We start from the raw sequence: 21,429 nt of genomic DNA on the forward strand, positions 1-21,429 counted from the left end.
AGATATACCTGCTGGAGCGTGTGCTACAGGTGGGAGATGCTATGGTGACTAGAGAGATATACCTGCTGGAGCGTGTGCTACAGGTGGGAGATGCTATGGTGACTAGAGAGATATACCTGCTGGAGTGTGTGCTACAGGTGGGAGATGCTATGGTGACTAGAGAGATATACCTGCTGGAGCGTGTGCTACAGGTGGGAGATGCTATGGTGACTAGAGAGATATACCTGCTGGAGCGTGTGCTACAGGTGGGAGATGCTATGGTGACTAGAGAGATATACCTGCTGGAGCGTGTGCTACAGGTGGGAGATGCTATGGTGACTAGAGAGATATACCTGCTGGAGCGTGTGCTACAGGTGGGAGATGCTATGGTGACTAGAGAGATATACCTGCTGGAGCGTGTGCTACAGGTGGGAGATGCTATGGTGACTAGAGAGATATACCTGCTGGAGCGTGTGCTACAGGTGGGAGATGCTATGGTGACTAGAGAGATATACCTGCTGGAGCGTGTGCTACAGGTGGGAGATGCTATGGTGACTAGAGAGATATACCTGCTGGAGCGTGTGCTACAGGTGGGAGATGCTATGGTGACTAGAGAGATATACCTGCTGGAGCGTGTGCTACAGGTGGGAGATGCTATGGTGACTAGAGAGATATACCTGCTGGAGCGTGTGCTACAGGTGGGAGATGCTATGGTGACTAGAGAGATATACCTGCTGGAGCGTGTGCTACAGGTGGGAGATGCTATGGTGGCATATAGTGAGGCATGTGTTTGGAACCTCAAATCGCAATAAAATTGCAGTAACGAATTGCAAAACATATAGAATCGTGAGAATCGCAATACATATCATATCGTGCCTAAGTATCTTGATAATCACTTGAGGTCCCTGGCAATTCCCAGACCTTGTGCTGCTGTCTCTTCTCTCTTCTGCCTGGCATCCATACAGTCAGTCACCACCACGGCCACCAGCCCAGCCTGACACTTCAATAACACTTTTGATCACTGCAAATCGAATGAACATAATAAGCCAGTCAATATGTAATTTACTCCCTTCTAAACCAGTAAAAATATGGAGCTGCCCGTGAATAACAGCATGAAAGGAAGTGCACTCAGACTGATGTCAGTTTCCGTAATGAAATTTCTCTTTCGCTCTCTTCCAGAAAATAGGAGCACTTTTCATGTAGGGGAGTGAAATGTACTTGAAAACGTCTCTTTGACTCAATAATTATGCATGAGAACGTGTGTAGTCCTTTGCTGTGTTCCACCCACATATTCCTTTTCACATTCTGGGGGCATACTGAGTGGACGTCTGTTTCCCACACTGTGCTCCTGGAGGAGAAATATAGCAAGAGTCTCACTGATAAATACCAATGAATAGTGTAAGAAGTCCCTAACAAAGGAACATTTCATCTAGGCATTGGACCGCTGGGGGATAGAAGGAGGGAAGAACACATGGAATAAAATCCTTATTTGAATGTAATATATGACTATGTCAGACTGTACATTAATAATCAGCTACATTAGGATAGATAGAATGTAATGCTAATAATCAGTTACATTAGGATAGATAGAATGTAATGCTAATAATCAGTTACATTAGGATAGATAGAATGTAATGCTAATAATCAGTTACATTAGGATAGATAGAATGTAATGCTAATAATCAGTTACATTGGGATAGATAGAATGTAATGCTAATAATCAGTTACATTGGGATAGATAGAATGTAATGCTAATAATCAGTTACATTAGGATAGATAGAATGTAATGCTAATAATCAGTTACATTAGGACAGATAGAATGTAATGCTAATAATCAGTTACATTAGGACAGATAGAATGTAATGCTAATAATCAGTTACATTGGGACAGATAGAATGTAATGCTAATAATCAGTTACATTAGGACAGATAGAATGTAATGCTAATAATCAGTTACATTAGGATAGATAGAATGTAATGCTAATAATCAGTTACATTGGGATAGATAGAATGTAATGCTAATAATCAGTTACATTAGGACAGATAGAATGTAATGCTAATAATCAGTTACATTAGGACAGATAGAATGTAATGCCAATAATCAGTTACATTGGGACAGATAGAATGTAATGCTAATAATCAGTTACATTAGGACAGATAGAATGTAATGCTAATAATCAGTTACATTAGGATAGATAGAATGTAATGCTAATAATCAGTTACATTGGGATAGATAGAATGTAATGCTAATAATCAGTTACATTAGGATAGATAGAATGTAATGCTAATAATCAGTTACATTGTAATGGAATCAGATAGAATGTAATGCTAATAATCAGTTACATTAGGATAGATAGAATGTAATGCTAATAATCAGTTACATTAGGATAGATAGAATGTAATGCTAATAATCAGTTACATTAGGATAGATAGAATGTAATGCTAATAATCAGTTACATTAGGATAGATAGAATGTAATGCTAATAATCAGTTACATTAGGATAGATAGAATGTAATGCTAATAATCAGTTACATTAGGATAGATAGAATGTAATGCTAATAATCAGTTACATTAGGATAGATAGGATGTAATGCTAATAATCAGTTACATTAGGATAGATAGAATGTAATGCTAATAATCAGTTACATTAGGATAGATAGAATGTAATGCTAATAATCAGTTACATTAGGATAGATAGAATGTAATGCTAATAATCAGTTACATTAGGATAGATAGAATGTAATGCTAATAATCAGTTACATTAGGATAGATAGAATGTAATGCTAATAATCAGTTACATTAGGATAGATAGAATGTAATGCTAATAATCAGTTACATTGGGATAGATAGAATGTAATGCTAATAATCAGTTACATTAGGATAGATAGAATGTAATGCTAATAATCAGTTACATTGGGATAGATAGAATGTAATGCTAATAATCAGTTACATTAGAACAGATAGAATGTAATGCTAATAATCAGTTACATTAGGATAGATAGAATGTAATGCTAATAATCAGTTACATTAGGATAGATAGAATGTAATGCTAATAATCAGTTACATTAGGATAGATAGAATGTAATGCTAATAATCAGTTACATTGGGATAGATAGAATGTAATGCTAATAATCAGTTACATTGGGATAGATAGAATGTAATGCTAATAATCAGTTACATTGGGATAGATAGAATGTAATGCTAATAATCAGTTACATTAGGATAGATAGAATGTAATGCTAATAATCAGTTACATTAGGATAGATAGAATGTAATGCTAATAATCAGTTACATTAGGATAGATAGAATGTAATGCTAATAATCAGTTACATTAGGATAGATAGAATGTAATGCTAATAATCAGTTACATTAGGATAGATAGAATGTAATGCTAATAATCAGTTACATTAGGATAGATAGAATGTAATGCTAATAATCAGTTACATTGGGATAGATAGAATGTAATGCTAATAATCAGTTACATTGGGATAGATAGAACATAATTGTAATGGGGTGAGTGACTGGTTGCCGGGAAGTCAGGCACAGGAGAGCTGAGATGGGTGATAACAGGATAACTTTAATATACACCCTGGCTCAAAGGCACAGGCAAGGCAGCAGAAAGCACAACCACGGTAACATGAACAAAACAAACAAACCTAGGTTATAAACAAACCTAGCGCAAGTCAGCCTGTAGCGTATCACCCTACACAAAGAACAATTCCACACACAGACATGGGGGAAACAGAGGGTAATATACATTTAGTCTGATGAGGGAATGTGAACCAGGTGTGCGGGAAAACAAGACAAAACAAATGGAAAATGAAAGGTGGAGCGGCGATGGCTAGAAGACCAGTGACGTCGACCTCCGAACGCCGCCCGAACAAGGAGAGGGACCGACTTCGGTGGAAGTCGTGACAGTAATGCTAATATTCAGTTACATTAGGATAGATAGAATGTAATGCTAACAATCATCACAAGTGACAGCACTCAGAGATGGGCATAAATTACAATTACAACGTACAACTACAAAATACACTGAAGACCAATGTATAAAAATGAAATATAAGATAGTTCTGCAAAAATATTTAAATAAAATACATGTATCTTGTATTGTATAATACAAAATACATTTGCAAGCAGTCGTCCCAAAAGCGTCAACTTTCTCAGTAACGTTTATACTGTAGAAATGTTTAACTTGCTACGACTGTGATATGTTGTTGTTTATCTGCCTTAGTTGAATAGACTGACTATAAGTCACTCTGGATAAGAGTGTCTGCTAAATGACCAAAATGTACATGTGAGAATGAAAAACTACAAAGCACACTGGGTATTGTAATTGGCCTTGATTCCGGGTGGAGCTCATTAGAGTAATACTCAGCCTGCTTTGTAATTGCACATTTTTACATATATATTTAAATGTATATACTGTATATGACAGTCGTATCTAATCAAAACAAATGTTCCTTGTCACAAAACAACAGGTGTGGACTAACAGTGAAATACTTAGGGGCCACTTTCAACAATGCAGAGAGAGGACAATAATACTATAAAAATAATAACACAAGGAAGAAATACACAATGAGTAACAATAACTTGGCTATACACACGGGATACCAGAGTCAATGTGTAGGGGTACAAGGCAGTGAGGTACATATGTACATATAAGTAGAGGTAAAGTGACAGGATAGGTAATAAACAGTAGCAGCAGCGTATGTGATGAGTCAAAGGTGAAAAATTAATCAATGCAGATAGTCCAGCAATCTATTGGTTAAAAATGAAACTAACTATTTATCAGTCTTACGGCTTGGGGGTAGAAGCTGTTCAGGGTCCTGTTGGTTCACACCATCGTGCCAACAGACTTTTCAAACCGATGTAGGGTGAAAGTAGCCATTCAAATTGTGAACTGCTATAAACACACATTATGAAAATACAAATAACAACTTTTGAAAGTATCCTGTTACACAATACATTGGAGTGTGGTTCAGCCCATTGTAATACAAAATACTCAGAAGTAATTCAAATACGTATTTCAAATACTGTACATGAAACAGAAATACTGCCCATCTCGGACTGCACTATGAAACACAATTTCTCTCGGATTGGAAAGTTCCACTCCGCATCCTGGGTCTCTTCCAACACATAACACGCACACACAGAAAATAATACACCCCTTGATGTAGTGTGGTGGGGCTACTGCTCACAGGAGTAGTGTGGGGCATTAAATCTGCCTAGGGATGAGAGAGAGTGGCAGGCTCTCAGAAAGGGGGCCTCAGAAGCCATTTTCAATTTCACCAGGATGACATGTGTCCTCCACCTCTCAGCTGGCGCTGACAGGGGTGACAGTTAGCCAGCTTTTATGAGTCCGACCTGAAGGTTGCTGAAAGTCGTAAGGAACTCAGAACTCTGCTTGATTTAAGACCGAGTTTTCTTTTCTACTTTTAATAAAGTACGCCAGATAATATATATATTTTTTTCATAAAGATAAACATGGCAATGCTAAATAAATGAATTTGCGGAAGTCCAGGGAACATACAGTATATATTCTGATAAAGTACTAAAAACAAGGAGGGAGATTTGGTTTGCAGAGAGACGATAACAAAACGTGTGTTTATGAGAAAAAATAGCAGTCATTATATAGTAGGCCTCGGGGACTATTTATCACACTACTAAGATGGTGCAGGGCTGAAAATGAACGTGTTGGAAATAACAAATGGTTTTTGACCCTGTTCCGGTAGGCAGGGCCAAGGAGAGAATGTTCTCTACCGTGTGTCCATCCCCAGGTGAATGGCACAGAACAGTACACTGCTTCTAACGTTTCTCCACTGGTTAATGAGTATCTGCAGATGGCCGGTCTCCTACGACACATTAACGCATTAAGTTACCGTGCTATGGCCATTGAAGGGAGAGGAAAGTTGATAAAATACATATCTAAACCCAAGGACCAGTGGCATATTGACTCCATCGATCGGGCCATAATTGATTCCGAGGGAGAATTGTTAGAGAGGTATTTGTACTGTACTGGGTGGTGAAGGAGGGGGGTTTTGTACTGTACTGGGTGGTGAAGGAAGGGGGTATTTGTACTGTATAGGGTATTGAAGGAGGGAGGTATTTGTACTGTACTGGGTGGTGAAGGAGGGGGTTTTGTACTGTACTGGGTGGTGAAGGAAGGGGGTATTTGTACTGTATAGGGTATTGAAGGAGGGAGGTATTTGTACTGTACTGGGTGGTGAAGGAGGGGGTTTTGTACTGTACTGGGTGGTGAAGGAAGGGGTATTTGTACTGTATAGGGTATTGAAGGAGGGAGGTATTTGTACTGTACTGGGTGGCGAAGGAGGGGGTTTTGTACTGTACTGGGTGGTGAAGGAAGGGGGTATTTGTACTGTATAGGGTATTGAAGGAGGGAGGTATTTGTACTGTACTGGGTGGTGAAGGAGGGGGATATTTGTACTGTACTGGGTGGTGAAGGAAGGGGGTATTTGTACTGTATAGGGTATTGAATGAGGGGGTATTTGTACTGTACTGGGTGGTGAAGGAGGGGGATATTTGTACTGTACTGGGTGGTGAAGGAGGGGGGTACTTGTACTGTACTGGGTGGTGAAGGAAGGGGGTATTTGTACTGTACTGGGTGGTGAAGGAAGGGGGTATTTGTACTGTACTGGGTGGTGAAGGAGGGGGATATTTGTTATGTACTGGGTGGTGAAGGAGGGGGATATTTGTACTGTACTGGGTGGTGAAGGAAGGGGGTATTTGTACTGTACTGGGTGGTGAAGGAAGGGGGTATTTGTACTGTACTGGGTGGTGAAGGAGGGGGTATTTGTACTGTACTGGGTGGTGAAGGAAGGGGGTATTTGTACTGTACTGGGTGGTGAAGGAGGGGGTATTTGTACTGTATAGGGTATTGAAGGAGGGGGTATTTGTATTGTACTGGGTGTTGAAGGAGGGGGGGTATTTGTACAGTAGTGGGTGGTGAAGGACGGGGTATTTGTACTGTACTGGGTGGTGAAGGAAGGGGTTATTTGTACTGTACTGGGTGGTGAAGGAGGGGGATATTTGTACTGTACTGGGTGGTGAAGGAAGGGGGTATTTGTACTGTACTGGGTGGTGAAGGAGGGGGATATTTGTACTGTACTGGGTGGTGAAAGAAGGGGTATTTGTACTGTACTGGGTGTTGAAGGAAGGGGGTATTTGTACTGTACTGGGTGGTGAAGGAGGGGGTATTTGTACTGTACTGGGTGGTGAAGGAAGGGGGTATTTGTACTGTACTGGGTGGTGAAGGACGGGGTATTTGTACTGTACTGGCTGTTGAAGAAGGGGGTATTTGTACTGTATAGGGTATTGAAGGAAGGGGTATTTGTATTGTACTGGGTGTTGAAGGAGGGGGTATTTGTACAGTAGTGGGTGGTGAAGGAAGGGGGTATTTGTATAGTGGTGGGTGGTGAAGGAGGGGGTATTTGTACTGTGGTGGGTGGTGAAGGATGGGGGTATTTGTACAGTGGTGGGTGGTTAAGGGGGGTATTTGTACTGTACTGGGTGGTGAAGGAGGAGGGTATTTGTACTGTACTGGGTGGTGAAGGAGGGGGTATTTGTACTGTACTGGGTGGTGAAGGAAGGGGGTATTTGTACAGTGGTGGGTGTTGAAGGAGGGGGTATTTGTACTGTATAGGTATTGAAGGAGGGGGTATTTGTATTGTACTGGGTGTTGAAGGAGGGGGTATTTGTACAGTAGTGGGTGGTGAAGGATTGGGGTATTTGTATAGTGGTGGGTGGTGAAGGAGGGGGTATTTGTACTGTGGTGGGTGGTGAAGGATGGGGGTATTTGTACAGTGGTGGGTGGTGAAGGAGGGGATATTTGTACTGTACTGGGTGGTGAAAGAAGGGGGTATTTGTACTGTACTGGGTGTTGAAGGAAGGGGGTATTTGTACTGTACTGGGTGGTGAAGGAGGGGGTATTTGTACTGTACTGGGTGGTGAAGGAAGGGGGTATTTGTACTGTACTGGGTGGTGAAGGACGGGGTATTTGTACTGTACTGGCTGTTGAAGAAGGGGGTATTTGTACTGTATAGGGTATTGAAGGAAGGGGTATTTGTATTGTACTGGGTGTTGAAGGAGGGGGTATTTGTACAGTAGTGGGTGGTGAAGGAAGGGGGTATTTGTATAGTGGTGGGTGGTGAAGGAGGGGGTATTTGTACTGTGGTGGGTGGTGAAGGATGGGGGTATTTGTACAGTGGTGGGTGGTTAAGGGGGGTATTTGTACTGTACTGGGTGGTGAAGGAGGAGGGTATTTGTACTGTACTGGGTGGTGAAGGAGGGGGTATTTGTACTGTACTGGGTGGTGAAGGAAGGGGGTATTTGTACAGTGGTGGGTGTTGAAGGAGGGGGTATTTGTACTGTATAGGGTATTGAAGGAGGGGGTATTTGTATTGTACTGGGTGTTGAAGGAGGGGGTATTTGTACAGTAGTGGGTGGTGAAGGATTGGGGTATTTGTATAGTGGTGGGTGGTGAAGGAGGGGGTATTTGTACTGTGGTGGGTGGTGAAGGATGGGGGTATTTGTACAGTGGTGGGTAGTGAAGGAGGGGGTATTTGTACTGTGGTGGGTGGTGAAGGAAGGGGGTATTTGTACAGTGGTGGGTGGTGAAGGAGGGGGTATTTGTACTGTACTGGGTGGTGAAGGAGGGGGTATTTGTATTGTACTGGGTGTTGAAGGAGGGGTATTTGTACTGTGGTGGGTGGTGAAGGAAGGGGTATTTGTACTGTATAGGGTATTGAAGGAGGGGGTATTTGTATTGTACTGGGTGTTGAAGGAGGGGGTATTTGTACTGTGGTGGGTGGTGAAGGAAGGGGGTATTTGTACAGTGGTGGGTGGTGAAGGAGGGGGTATTTGTACTGTACTGGGTGGTGAAGGAAGCTTGTATTTGTACAGTGGTGGGTGGTGAAGGAGGGGGTATTTGTACAGTGGTGGGAGGTGAAGGAGGGGGTATTTGTACTGTACTGGGTGGTGAAGGAGGAGGGTATTTGTACTGTACTGGGTGGTGAAGAAGGGGGTATTTGTACAGTGGTGGGTGGTGAAGGAGGGGGTATTTGTACTGTACTGGGTGGTGAAGGAGGAGGGTATTTGTACTGTACTGGGTGGTGAAGAAGGGGGTAAGTGTACAGTGGTGGGTGGTGAAGGAGTGGGGTATTTGTACAGTGGTGGGTGGTGAAGGAGGGGGTATTTGTACTGTGGTGGGTGGTGAAGGAGTGGGGGATTTGTACAGTGGTGGGTGGTGAAGGAGGCGGGTATTTGTACTGTACTGGGTGGTGAAGGAGGGGGGTATTTGTACAGTGGTGGGTGGTGAAGGAGGGGGGTATTTGTACAGTGGTGGGTGGTGAAGGAGGGGGGTACGACACACAATTAATCTTCTCCTTTCCCCCTTCTGATGACCAGGTGGCGAATCGCATCTCTGCATGTCTGGCAGACATATCAGTGTGGATGACAGATCACCACCTCAAGCTGAACCTCGGCAAGACGGAGCTGCTCTTCCTCCCGGGGAAGGACTGCCCGTTCCATGATCTCGCCATCACGGTTGACAACTCCATTGTGTCCTCCTCCCAAAGCGCTAAGAACCTTGGCGTGATCCTGGACAACACCCTGTCGTTCTCAACCAACATCAAGGCGGTGGCCCGTTCCTGTAGGTTCATGCTCTACAACATCCGCAGAGTACGACCCTGCCTCACACAGGAAGCGGCGCAGGTCCTAATCCAGGCACTTGTCATCTCCCGTCTGGATTACTGCAACTCGCTGTTGGCTGGGCTCCCTGCCTGTGCCATTAAACCCCTTCAACTCATCCAGAACGCCGCAGCCCGTCTGGTGTTCAAACTTCCCAAGTTCTCTCACGTCACCCCGCTCCTCCGTTCTCTCCACTGGCTTCCAGTTGAAGCTCGCATCCGCTACAAGACCATGGTGCTTGCCTACGGAGCTGTGAGGGGAACGGCACCTCAGTACCTCCAGGCTCTGATCAGGCCCTACACCCAAACAAGGGCACTGCGTTCATCCACCTCTGGCCTGCTCGCCTCCCTACCACTGAGGAAGTACAGCTCCCGCTCAGCCCAGTCAAAACTGTTCTCTGCTCTGGCCCCCCAATGGTGGAACAAACTCCCTCACGACGCCAGGACAGCGGAGTCAATCACCACCTTCCGGAGACACCTGAAACCCCACCTCTTTAAGGAATACCTAGGATAGGATAAGTAATCCCTCTCACCCCCCCCCTTTAAGATTTAGATGCACTATTGTAAAGTGACTGTTCCACTGGATGTCATAAGGTGAATGCACCAATTTGTAAGTCGCTCTGGATAAGAGCGTCTGCTAAATGACTTAAATGTAAATGTAATGTAAATGGGTATTTGTACAGTGGTGGGTGGTGAAGGAGGGGGGTATTTGTACAGTGGTGGGTGGTGAAGTAGGGGGGTATTTGTACTCTACTGGGTGATTAAGGCATAGGTACAGTAGGGTAAAAACAGTAGGATAAATACAGTTCTTGATTGAACACTCAAACAAACAGTTAAAGCCTAATCTATGGCTTCTCCAATTAGCTTTAAGGTATCGCAACGTATATCAAGGTGGGTCTCAGCAATCAGTATGCAAACTAGCTCCACCTCTAAAACTCCAACCTTCCCCTCTGTTGTCTCTCGTAGCCCCTCCCATCTCCTCCCCATGCCCCTGTAGATCCTCCTCTCTCTCTGCCCACTGTGTAGTGGTGCTCAGGCTGATGGAGAACTGAATGGGTGGGCAAGGCCAGGCGAGGTGTGGGCCACGGGACGGAGGTCTGCGTCTCTGTCCCGTGGGGTCCTCATCTCCTCCTGGGCCTCCGTCCCGTGGGGTCCTCATCTCCTCCTGGGCCTCCGTCCCGTGGGGTCTTCATCTCCTCCTGGGCCTCCGTCCCGTGGGGTCCTCAACTCCTCCTGGGCCTCCGTCCCGTGGGGTTCTCATCTTCTCCTGGGCCTCTGTCCCGTGGGGTCTCATCTCCTCCTGGGCCTCCGTCCTGTGGCGTCTCATCTCCTCCTGGGCCTCCGTCCCGTGGGGTCCTCATCTCCTCCTGGGCCTCCGTCCTGTGGGGTCCTCATCTCCTCCTGGGCCTCCGTCCCGTGGCGTCTCATCTCCTCCTGGGCCTCCGTCCCGTGGGGTCCTCATCTCCTCCTGGGCCTCCGTCCCGTGGGGTCCTCATCTCCTCCTGGGCCTCCGTCCCGTGGGGTCCTCATCTCCTCCTGGGCCTCCGTCCCGTGGGGTCCTCATCTCCTCCTGGGCCTCCGTCCCGTGGGGTCCTCATCTCCTCCTGGGCCTCCGTCCCGTGGGGTCCTCATCTCCTCCTGGGCCTCCGTCCCGTGGGGTCCTCATCTCCTCCTGTGCCTCCGTCCCGTGGGGTCCTCATCTCCTCCTGGGCCTCCGTCCCGTGGGGTCTCATCTCCTCCTGGGCCTCCGTCCCGTGGGGTCCTCATCTCCTCCTGGGCCTCCGTCCCGTGGGGTCCTCATCTCCTCCTGGGCCTCCGTCCCGTGGGGTCCTCATCTCCTCCTGGGCCTCCGTCCCGTGGGGTCCTCATCTCCTCCTGGGCCTCCGTCCCGTGGGGTCCTCATCTCCTCCTGGGCCTCCGTCCCGTGGGGTCCTCATCTCCTCCTGGGCGTCCGTCCCGTGGCGTCTCATCTCCTCCTGGGCCTCCGTCCCGTGGGGTCCTCATCTCCTCCTGGGCCTCCGTCCCGTGGGGTCTCATCTCCTCCTGGGCCTCCGTCCCGTGGGTTCCTCATCTCCTCCTGGGCCTCCGTCCCGTGGGGTCCTCATCTCCTCCTGGGCCTCCGTCCCGTGGGGTCCTCATCTCCTCCTGGGCCTCCGTCCCGTGGGGTCCTCATCTCCTCCTGGGCCTCCGTCCAGTGGAGTCCTCATCTCCTCCTGGGCCAGGGCTGATTTACTACAGACTATGGGGGCCGTTAGGATGAGTAAGTGCTGGAGATTGACAGGCATATCTCCGTTGCCGGTCATTTGGACTGGGATGGTGGAAGGGTGAGCAGCGAGGTCCTGTCCATTTGGAAGACAGACAGTGCAATCAGAGGCATGTTAATCATGTCTGCTTGTCTCGTTAATCAGAACAAGCACCATTGCTAACCCTCTCACCAACTCTGCAAAAGCATTTCCATTTATAATTTGGATACCCTCCAATGAGTGGGATAAAAGTTCACTGTTGGAGCAGTGTTGAGGTGTCTCCCAAGTTGTGGGCAGAGTTTTTCACTTAATCTGGTTAGTTTGTGGTAGCAGTTTAATGATGAATGTTACATATTCCTCTCAAAGGCCTGTTGACAAAGGACTGATTCCTTTTCAAGTCATTTGTACTGTGAATAATAAATAAGAAGGTGAGATGCATAAAGGTGATATTAATATTTCATACACATGAATTAGCATTTCATATTTGCCTGTTTGTTTGGCCTACAACAAAAGCAAACAAACAAGGTGGGGAGAGAGAATTGGAAAGCCAGACTCTTTTCCCTTTAGTCACAATCCCAAAAGGACCAGGGCATCTCCTCCAATAGCTACCTGAACCTTCAGCATGCTCCTGGTGTCTACAGCAGGTGTCACATTTCATCGTCAACCATGTCTCTCTCTGAACACCTTGACATGCCTCTTAGACCTGAAAGGTCACAACATCAACACAGAGACACCAGCCTCATTCACAATGAAATCAAATACATGCATGTTTACCTTTCTCCTAACAACTTGATTTGTCAGTCCAACAGACATTTAACATTTCAACCAAGGTGCTGGTTTGATGACTTGGTAACAGGCACAGGATGATGGCTGTGGTGCTGTGAGGAATGCCAAATGCAAGACTTGATTTTGTTGCATAGCCTGATGGTGTTTTAGAGGATGAGAGGACAGGTAAAACAATGATGCTGGGTTTCGAAAACAGAGTCTGTGAAACAAAATATGACAGGAATACAGCAAACATAAATTGTTTATAGAAAAACATAATTCCACATGAAGTGGAAATATACTGTGGTCTTATACTACATTTGAGTCATTTAGCAGATGTTCTTATCCAGAGCAACTTACAGTAGTGAGTGCATCCATTTTCATAACAGTCCCCCATGGGAATCGAACCCACAACCCTGACATTGCAAGTACCATGACCAACCAACTGATCTACAAAGGAAGTGTAAAAAAAAGCCTCCATTTAGCACTGAGATACAAAAATGATATTACAACGTACATGTTTTAGCTACCATAAAAATAATAACATGAGAAAAATACCACGAGATGCATCTTAAAAGGAAGTTTCACAATCTTTCACCATCAGATTCATCATCTCCAGCACCAGCCCAACATCAACATCAACATATGTGAAAAAGGCACTTTTCCATGGTTCTGTAGTAAAATAGATAGAGGGAATACGTGTTTCCAATGAGATCATCAACCAATTAGTAGACAATTAGAAGTCAATGCCTCCACAAAACTGGTTAAAATCACACGATCATCATACCATTGGTATCATTGGTCATTGGTATGCTGCTCAAAGAGCTCGCTAACAGGCACATGGCAGCTATCCACTGAGGGAGCTCAGGGCTCTGACTGAGGCTGTTAGGGCTCAGCTCAGGTCTTCTGTAGGCACCCCTATGTTAACTCTGAGGAGGCCACGTTAATTCACATAAAGCTGTGCTAGCATGTTTAAATACATCTGGCTCTAGTTTGGCTGTGTCAAAGTAGTCATTGATTAATTCAGTCTTTGAATTTAGGCATCACATGATGTCTGTTTTATTCTGCTGGACAGTGATAATATTCTGGTCGCCCCAGTCCATGGCTATTCCCTATTCCCTGCTGGACAGTGATAATATTCTGGTAGCCCCAGTCCATGGCTATTCCCTATTCCCTGCTGGACAGTGATAATATTCTGGTAGCCCCAGTCCATGGCTATTCCCTATTCCCTGCTGGACAGTGATAATATTCTGGTAGCCCCAGTCCATGGCTATTCCCTATTCCCTGCTGGACAGTGATAATATTCTGGTAGCCCCAGTCCATGGCTATTCCCTATTCCCTGCTGGACAGTGATAATATTCTGGTAGCCCCAGTCCATGGCTATTCCCTATTCCCTGCTGGACAGTGATAATATTCTGGTAGCCTCAGTCCATGGCTATTCCCTATTCCCTGCTGGACAGTGATAATATTCTGGTAGCCCCAGTCCATGGCTATTCCCTATTCCCTGCTGGACAGTGATAATATTCTGGTCGCCCCAGTCCATGGCTATTCCCTATTCCCTGCTGGACAGTGATAATATTCTGGTAGCCCCAGTCCATGGCTATTCCCTATTCCCTGCTGGACAGTGATAATATTCTGGTAGCCCCAGTCCATGGCTATTCCCTATTCCCTGCTGGACAGTGATAATATTCTGGTAGCCCCAGTCCATGGCTATTCCCTATTCCCTGCTGGACAGTGATAATATTCTGGTAGCCCCAGTCCATGGCTATTCCCTATTCCCTGCTGGACAGTGATAATATTCTGGTAGCCCCAGTCCATGGCTATTCCCTATTCCCTGCTGGACAGTGATAATATTCTGGTAGCCCCAGTCCATGGCTATTCCCTATTCCCTGCTGGACAGTGATAATATTCTGGTAGCCCCAGTCCATGGCTATTCCCTATTCCCTGCTGGACAGTGATAATATTCTGGTAGCCCCAGTCCATGGCTATTCCCTATTCCCTGCTGGACAGTGATAATATTCTGGTAGCCCCAGTCCATGGCTATTCCCTATTCCCTGCTGGACAGTGATAATATTCTGGTAGCCCCAGTCCATGGCTATTCCCTATTCCCTGCTGGACAGTGATAATATTCTGGTAGCCCCAGTCCATGGCTATTCCCTATTCCCTGCTGGACAGTGATAATATTCTGGTAGCCCCAGTCCATGGCTATTCCCTATTCCCTGCTGGACAGTGATAATATTCTGGTAGCCCCAGTCCATGGCTATTCCCTATTCCCTGCTGGACAGTGATAATATTCTGGTAGCCCCAGTCCATGGCTATTCCCTATTCCCTGCTGGACAGTGATAATATTCTGGTAGCCCCAGTCCATGGCTATTCCCTATTCCCTGCTGGACAGTGATAATATTCTGGTAGCCCCAGTCCATGGCTATTCCCTATTCCCTGCTGGACAGTGATAATATTCTGGTAGCCCCAGTCCATGGCTATTCCCTATTCCCTGCTGGACAGTGATAATATTCTGGTAGCCCCAGTCCATGGCTATTCCCTATTCCCTGCTGGAATGTGTTGTTTATTTCAAAACGATCCGCTGTCCAATCACCAACAGTACAGCAGTCTCCATTGTCGCCTAATCCCTGCCACACAGCTGCTCCAGAAAGATTAACACATACAAATACAAACATCTAAACACCGTAAATAAATAAATATCGGTTTGATCGACAAGAAAATCAGCTCCATGGATAAAACAAAACGGAACTGTTTGTTTTATAAAAACCTGCAGAGGAACAAAAAAAACATCTCCACCTTTTCCAGTGTTTCAGCCTTGGGAAGGACTCACAGAATCTCAAATTCTATTGGTCTTGAAAGGGCATGCTTCATTTTCAGAGGGGGAAAAATGATTATTCTTCTGCAGAAATGAATCTCTGCTGACAGGTTAGTCACTCCGTGTCCTGTCCCTTGCTGGTATGTGGTTAGAGTAAAACTGGTTAATAAATTGTTCATCATCACCGATAGATCACTGGAGCAGAGACGTGGCCTGACTCTCTATGTCGGCTGATGTAACATTTCATTATTGGACTTGTTGTATGATGCTTTATTTCATGCTGCATCTACTAGAAACTCAATTAGACACAGAGGTAATGGATGACTGCTATAGGAATGTCATCACAACAGGAGGACTTCATGTTAGGTCCAGTATGGAGAAATAACACAGGGCTTTGAAATATCATTTTCCAACTACTGTCTCCCTGTTTCCTACCTTTCCAACATCATATTTCAGTAATATGCTATTTAATCAAATGAACAAAAGGCTGTTATTCTTTTCCTCTAAACTAATGCGATCAACATCATTGACAGCCAGTGGCCATGCGGTGTAGGCGTTGGTTAACCACACAACTGTAAACCCCCCCTCCCCCCCTTAAATTATTTAGATGCACTATTGTAAAGTGGTTGTTCCACTGGATGTCATAAGGTGAATGCACCAATTTGTAAGTCGCTCTGGATAAGAGCGTCTGCTAAATGACTTAAATGTAAATGTAAATGTAAACATAATGATGCCTGTAAAGTCTCCCATACTCAGTGCTTGACTTGGGCAGGAGCTCATCGGAGCTGAATACCAGCACTAAACATGTTCTACTACTCGAGTTCCTGCACCTCCTATACAATATCAGCTCAGAAGTATTGAGGAGTTTTTTATTTTTTTATTTTTTTTATTTCACCTTTATTAAACCAGGTAGGCTAGTTGAGAACAAGTTCTCATTTGCAACTGTGACCTGGCCAAGATAAAGCATAGCAGTGTGGAAAGACAACACAGAGTTACACATGGAGTAAACAATTAACAAGTCAATAATACAGTAGAAAAAAGGAGAGTCTATATACATTGTGTGCAAAAGGCATGAGGAGGTAGGCGAATAATTACAATTTTGCAGATTAACACTGGAGTGATAAATGATCAGATGGTCATGTACAGGTAGAGATATTGGTGTGCAAAAGAGCAGAAAAGTAAATAAATAAAAACAGTATGGGGATGAGGTAGGTAAAAATGGGTGGGCTATTTACCGATAGACTATGTACAGCGGCAGCGATCGGTTAGCTGCTCAGATAGCAGATAGTGAGATACACCTGCTGGAGCGCGTGTTACGGATGGGTGTTGCCATCGTGACCAGTGAACTGAGATAAGGCGGAGCTTTACCTAGCATGGACTTGTAGAGTTCCTGCACCTCCTATACAATATCAGCTCAGAAGTATTGAGGAGTTCCTGCACCTAAATATAAACGGTACCGGCACCCTAAATGAGTACCGGCACCCTAAATGAGTACCGGCACCCTAAATGAGTACCGGTACCCTAAATGAGTACCGGTACCCTAAATGAGTACCGGCACCCTAAATGAGTACCGGCACCCTAAATGAGTACCGGCACCCTAAATGAGTACCGGCACCCTAAATGAGTACCGGCACCCTAAATGAGTACCGGCACCCTAAATGAGTACCGGCACCCTAAATGAGTACCGGCACCCTAAATGAGTACCGTTTCAGTCCAAGTCAAGCCCTGCCCATATTGTACTCCTATCAATTCAGTTAATGTTCATGTTCAGTTAATGTTCATGTTGATGTTCATGTTCAGTTAATGTTCATGTTCATGTTCATGTTCATGTTCAGTTCATGTTCATGTTGATGTTCATGTTCATGTTCAGTTCATGTTCATGGAAGAATTGCAGCCTCTCTTCTCTCATCAGTTCATCTCTCCAGATGAACATCACACCACCCACCTCGTTAATGACAGAAAAGAATGATGATATTTTTAGATTAATTACTTAAATAGGACTAATGTTAGAACAATCTGCAGTTGGAACTCTTCGGAATAACACCAACCACCAAGAATTGCAGTTAATAATTACATTACCCAATCAAATTTATAAATATCCCACTCATAATTATCAAACTCATGCACTTTTTAAAACCATAACCACGCTTTATTACCACCCACGATTACTAAAAGGATACACACAAACACACAAATACACAAACACCCAAATAAACAGCAGTCCGCACATGGAAGTACACACTATTCAACCTAACTCATTTTCACACCTGGCTCTTCCTCTTAGCATTGGTACAGCTTGTTGACTCTCAGGACGTCAATGTCAGACATGCCTAGTCTCTGTCCGATGGCCACAGATGGGTCTGGGATGGGAGTGATGGTTTCCTTTCCGTAGTTGTTAGTGAAAGCGGTTCTATCATAGTGCATGACAGAGGAGTAGTCGTATGCAGTATTCAGGTTGTTGGTGTCCTGCTTCTGGAAGTTATCGATGGCGTAGTTATAAATGTATTGCCAGTTGATCCTGATATACTGGTCACGGTCACTCCTGTTGTGCTCGTGGTGGAAGCCCAGGGAGTGAAGCAGCTCATGCTGGATGATACCATGTTGAACACAGCCAAACTGTGCAAAAGACAATGTCTGCCTGTCCCCAACAGTCCCCATTGAACTGAAACACCCGCCACTGCTCTGAATGTCCAGGTAGGCAGTCTGTCTCCGACGTGGGATGAAGCGGATGCAGGTCTTGCCATGGAAGTACTTCATGGATGTCTCAATCGTCTCTACCTCCAAGCTGGAATATACATTGCTGAGGATGTACGGCACGTACACCAAGCCATCAATCGACTTCCTCCACAGACAGCTGTACTGGCTGCTAAAGCACTTCATGGCGTTCCTGGTTCTAGGAGCCAGAATGTCTCCTTCCAGCAGAAGCTCATTAGTTCCATTGTTGGACACCAGGATCGTTGAAGTGATGGACACATGGTCCAGCTCATCATGGATCTCATTTCCACTGGCCTGTGATAGGCCCAAAAGCAGCAGCAGCAGGATAAGAGGAGGTCTGTGGTCCATCTTTCATAAAAGTTTGGAGATACTTTGGATGGGTCCTTGGCTTTAGCTGTAGAGATTCCTTAGATTACTCCTTCACCAAAGCTTAATGCCAGTGTTCTGTCAGAGCTGAGTTTATATACAACTGTCCCATAGGTGTGACTGTGTAGGATTAAGGGTTGGGGATGACGCTCACTGTCTTGGAAAAACAACCAGAGGGAGTACCCCACAACCTAACCCACTGTTTTAACAATGGGTTAATCCTTGTGGGTCAAATTACATTAAACTTCTATTTTTTAAGGTAAAAGTTGTCTCCAGTCCAACTACATATCCTGGATCAGATTACCTCATCGTCCGATAATAACATTAACCATAAGGGGGATCAGATTACATCACCGTCCGATAATAACATTAACCATAAGGGGGATCAGATTACATCACCGTCCGATAATAACATTAACCATAAGGGATCTCAGATTACATCATCGTCCGATAATAACATTAACCATAAGGGGGATCAGATTACATCACCGTCCGATAATAACATTAACCATAAGGGATCTTAGATTACATCATCGTCCGATAATAACATTAACCATAAGGGGGATCAGATTACATCCCCGTCCGATAATAACATTAACCATAAGGGGGATCAGATTACATCCCCGTCCGATAATAACATTAACCATAAGGGGGATCAGATTACATCATCGTCCGATAATAACATTAACCATAAGGGGGATCAGATTACATCCCCGTCCGATAATAACATTAACCATAAGGGGGATCAGATTACATCCCCGTCCGATAATAACATTAACCATAAGGGGGATCAGATTACATCATCGTCCGATAATAACATTAACCATAAGGTGGATCAGATTACATCCCCGTCCGATAATAACATTAACCATAAGGGGGATCAGATTACATCACCGTCCGATAATAACATTAACCATAAGGGGGATCAGATTAAATCACTGTCCGATAATAACATTAACCATAAGGGGGATCAGATTACATCATCGTCCGATAATAACATTAACCATAAGGGGGATCAGATTAAATCACTGTCCGATAATAACATTAACCATAAAGGGGATCAGATTACATCACCGTCCGATAATAACATTAACCATAAGGGGGATCAGATTAAATCACTGTCCGATAATAACATTAACCATAAGGGGGATCAGATTACATCATCGTCCGATAATAACATTAACCATAAGGGGGATCAGATTACATCACCGTCCGATAATAACATTAACCATAAGGGGGATCAGATTACATCACCATCCGATAATAACATTAACCATAAGGGGGATCAGATTAAATCACTGTCCGATAATAACATTAACCATAAGGGGGATCAGATTACATCATCGTCCGATAATAACATTAACCATTAGGGGGATCAGATTACATCACCGTCCGATAATAACATTAACCATAAGGGGGATCAGATTACATCATCGTCCGATAATAACATTAACCATAAGGGGGATCAGATTACATCACCGTCCGATAATAACATTAACCATAAGGGGGATCAGATTAAATCACTGTCCGATAATAACATTAACCATAAGGGGGATCAGATTACATCATCGTCCGATAATAACATTAACCATAAGGGGGATCAGATTAAATCACCGTCCGATAATAACATTAACCATAAAGGATCTCAGATTACATCATCGTCCGATAATAACATTAACCATAAGGGGGATCAAATTACATCCCGGTCCAATAATAACATTAACCATAAGGGATCTCAGATTACATCATCGTCCGATAATAACATTAACCATAAGGGGGATCAGATTACATCCCGTCCGATAATAACATTAACCATAAGGGGGATCAGATTACATCATCGTCCGATAATAACATTAACCATAAGGGGGATCAGATTACATCCCGTCCGATAATAACATTAACCATAAGGGGGATCAGATTACATCACCGTCCGATAATAACATTAACCATAAGGGGGATCAGATTAAATCACTGTCCGATAATAACATTAACCATAAGGGGGATCAGATTACATCATCGTCCGATAATAACATTAACCATAAGGGGGATCAGATTACATCACCGTCCGATAATATCATTAACCATAAGGGGGATCAGATTACATCACCATCCGATAATAACATTAACCATAAGGGGGATCAGATTAAATCACTGTCCGATAATAACATTAACCATAAGGGGGATCAGATTACATCATCGTCCGATAATAACATTAACCATAAGGGGGATCAGATTACATCACCGTCCGATAATAACATTAACCATAAGGGGGATCAGATTACATCATCGTCCGATAATAACATTAACCATAAGGGGGATCAGATTACATCACCGTCCGATAATAACATTAACCATAAGGGGGATCAGATTAAATCATCGTCCGATAATAACATTAACCATAAGGGGGATCAGATTACATCACCGTCCGATAATAACATTAACCATAAGGGGAATCAGATTAAATCACTGTCCGATAATAACATTAACCATAAGGGGGATCAGATTACATCATCGTCCGATAATAACATTAACCATAAGGGGGATCAGATTAAATCACTGTCCGATAATAACATTAACCATAAAGGATCTCAGATTACATCATCGTCCGATAATAACATTAACCATAAGGGGGATCAGATTACATCCCGGTCCAATAATAACATTAACCATAAGGGATCTCAGATTACATCATCGTCCGATAATAACATTAACCATAAGGGGGATCAGATTACATCCCCGTCCGATAATAACATTAACCATAAGGGGGATCAGATTACATCATCGTCCGATAATAACATTAACCATAAAGGGGATCAGATTACATCCCCGTCCGATA

The 21,429-nt window shown here is 44.2% G+C and overlaps 1 protein-coding gene across 1 annotated transcript; it reads right to left on the reverse strand.

The window, feature by feature from the left end:
* Positions 1–17,650: 17,650 nt before the first annotated feature.
* LOC124005757 (low choriolytic enzyme-like) lies at positions 17,651–18,627 on the reverse strand. Its single transcript, XM_046315273.1, has one exon. It carries the CDS (start codon positions 18,573–18,575, stop codon positions 17,793–17,795), a length of 783 nt encoding a protein of 260 aa, XP_046171229.1. The 5' UTR covers positions 18,576–18,627; the 3' UTR covers positions 17,651–17,792.
* Between the last annotated feature and the right edge of the window lie 2,802 nt (positions 18,628–21,429).

This window comes from Oncorhynchus gorbuscha, linkage group LG19 (genome assembly GCF_021184085.1).
Source record: "Oncorhynchus gorbuscha isolate QuinsamMale2020 ecotype Even-year linkage group LG19, OgorEven_v1.0, whole genome shotgun sequence".
NCBI lineage: Eukaryota > Metazoa > Chordata > Actinopteri > Salmoniformes > Salmonidae > Oncorhynchus > Oncorhynchus gorbuscha.

Coding starts and splice junctions, on each gene's coding strand:
- LOC124005757 (XM_046315273.1), bottom strand. CDS start 18,575: ATGGACCACAGACCTCCTCTTATCCTGCTGCTGCTGCTTTTGGGCCTA.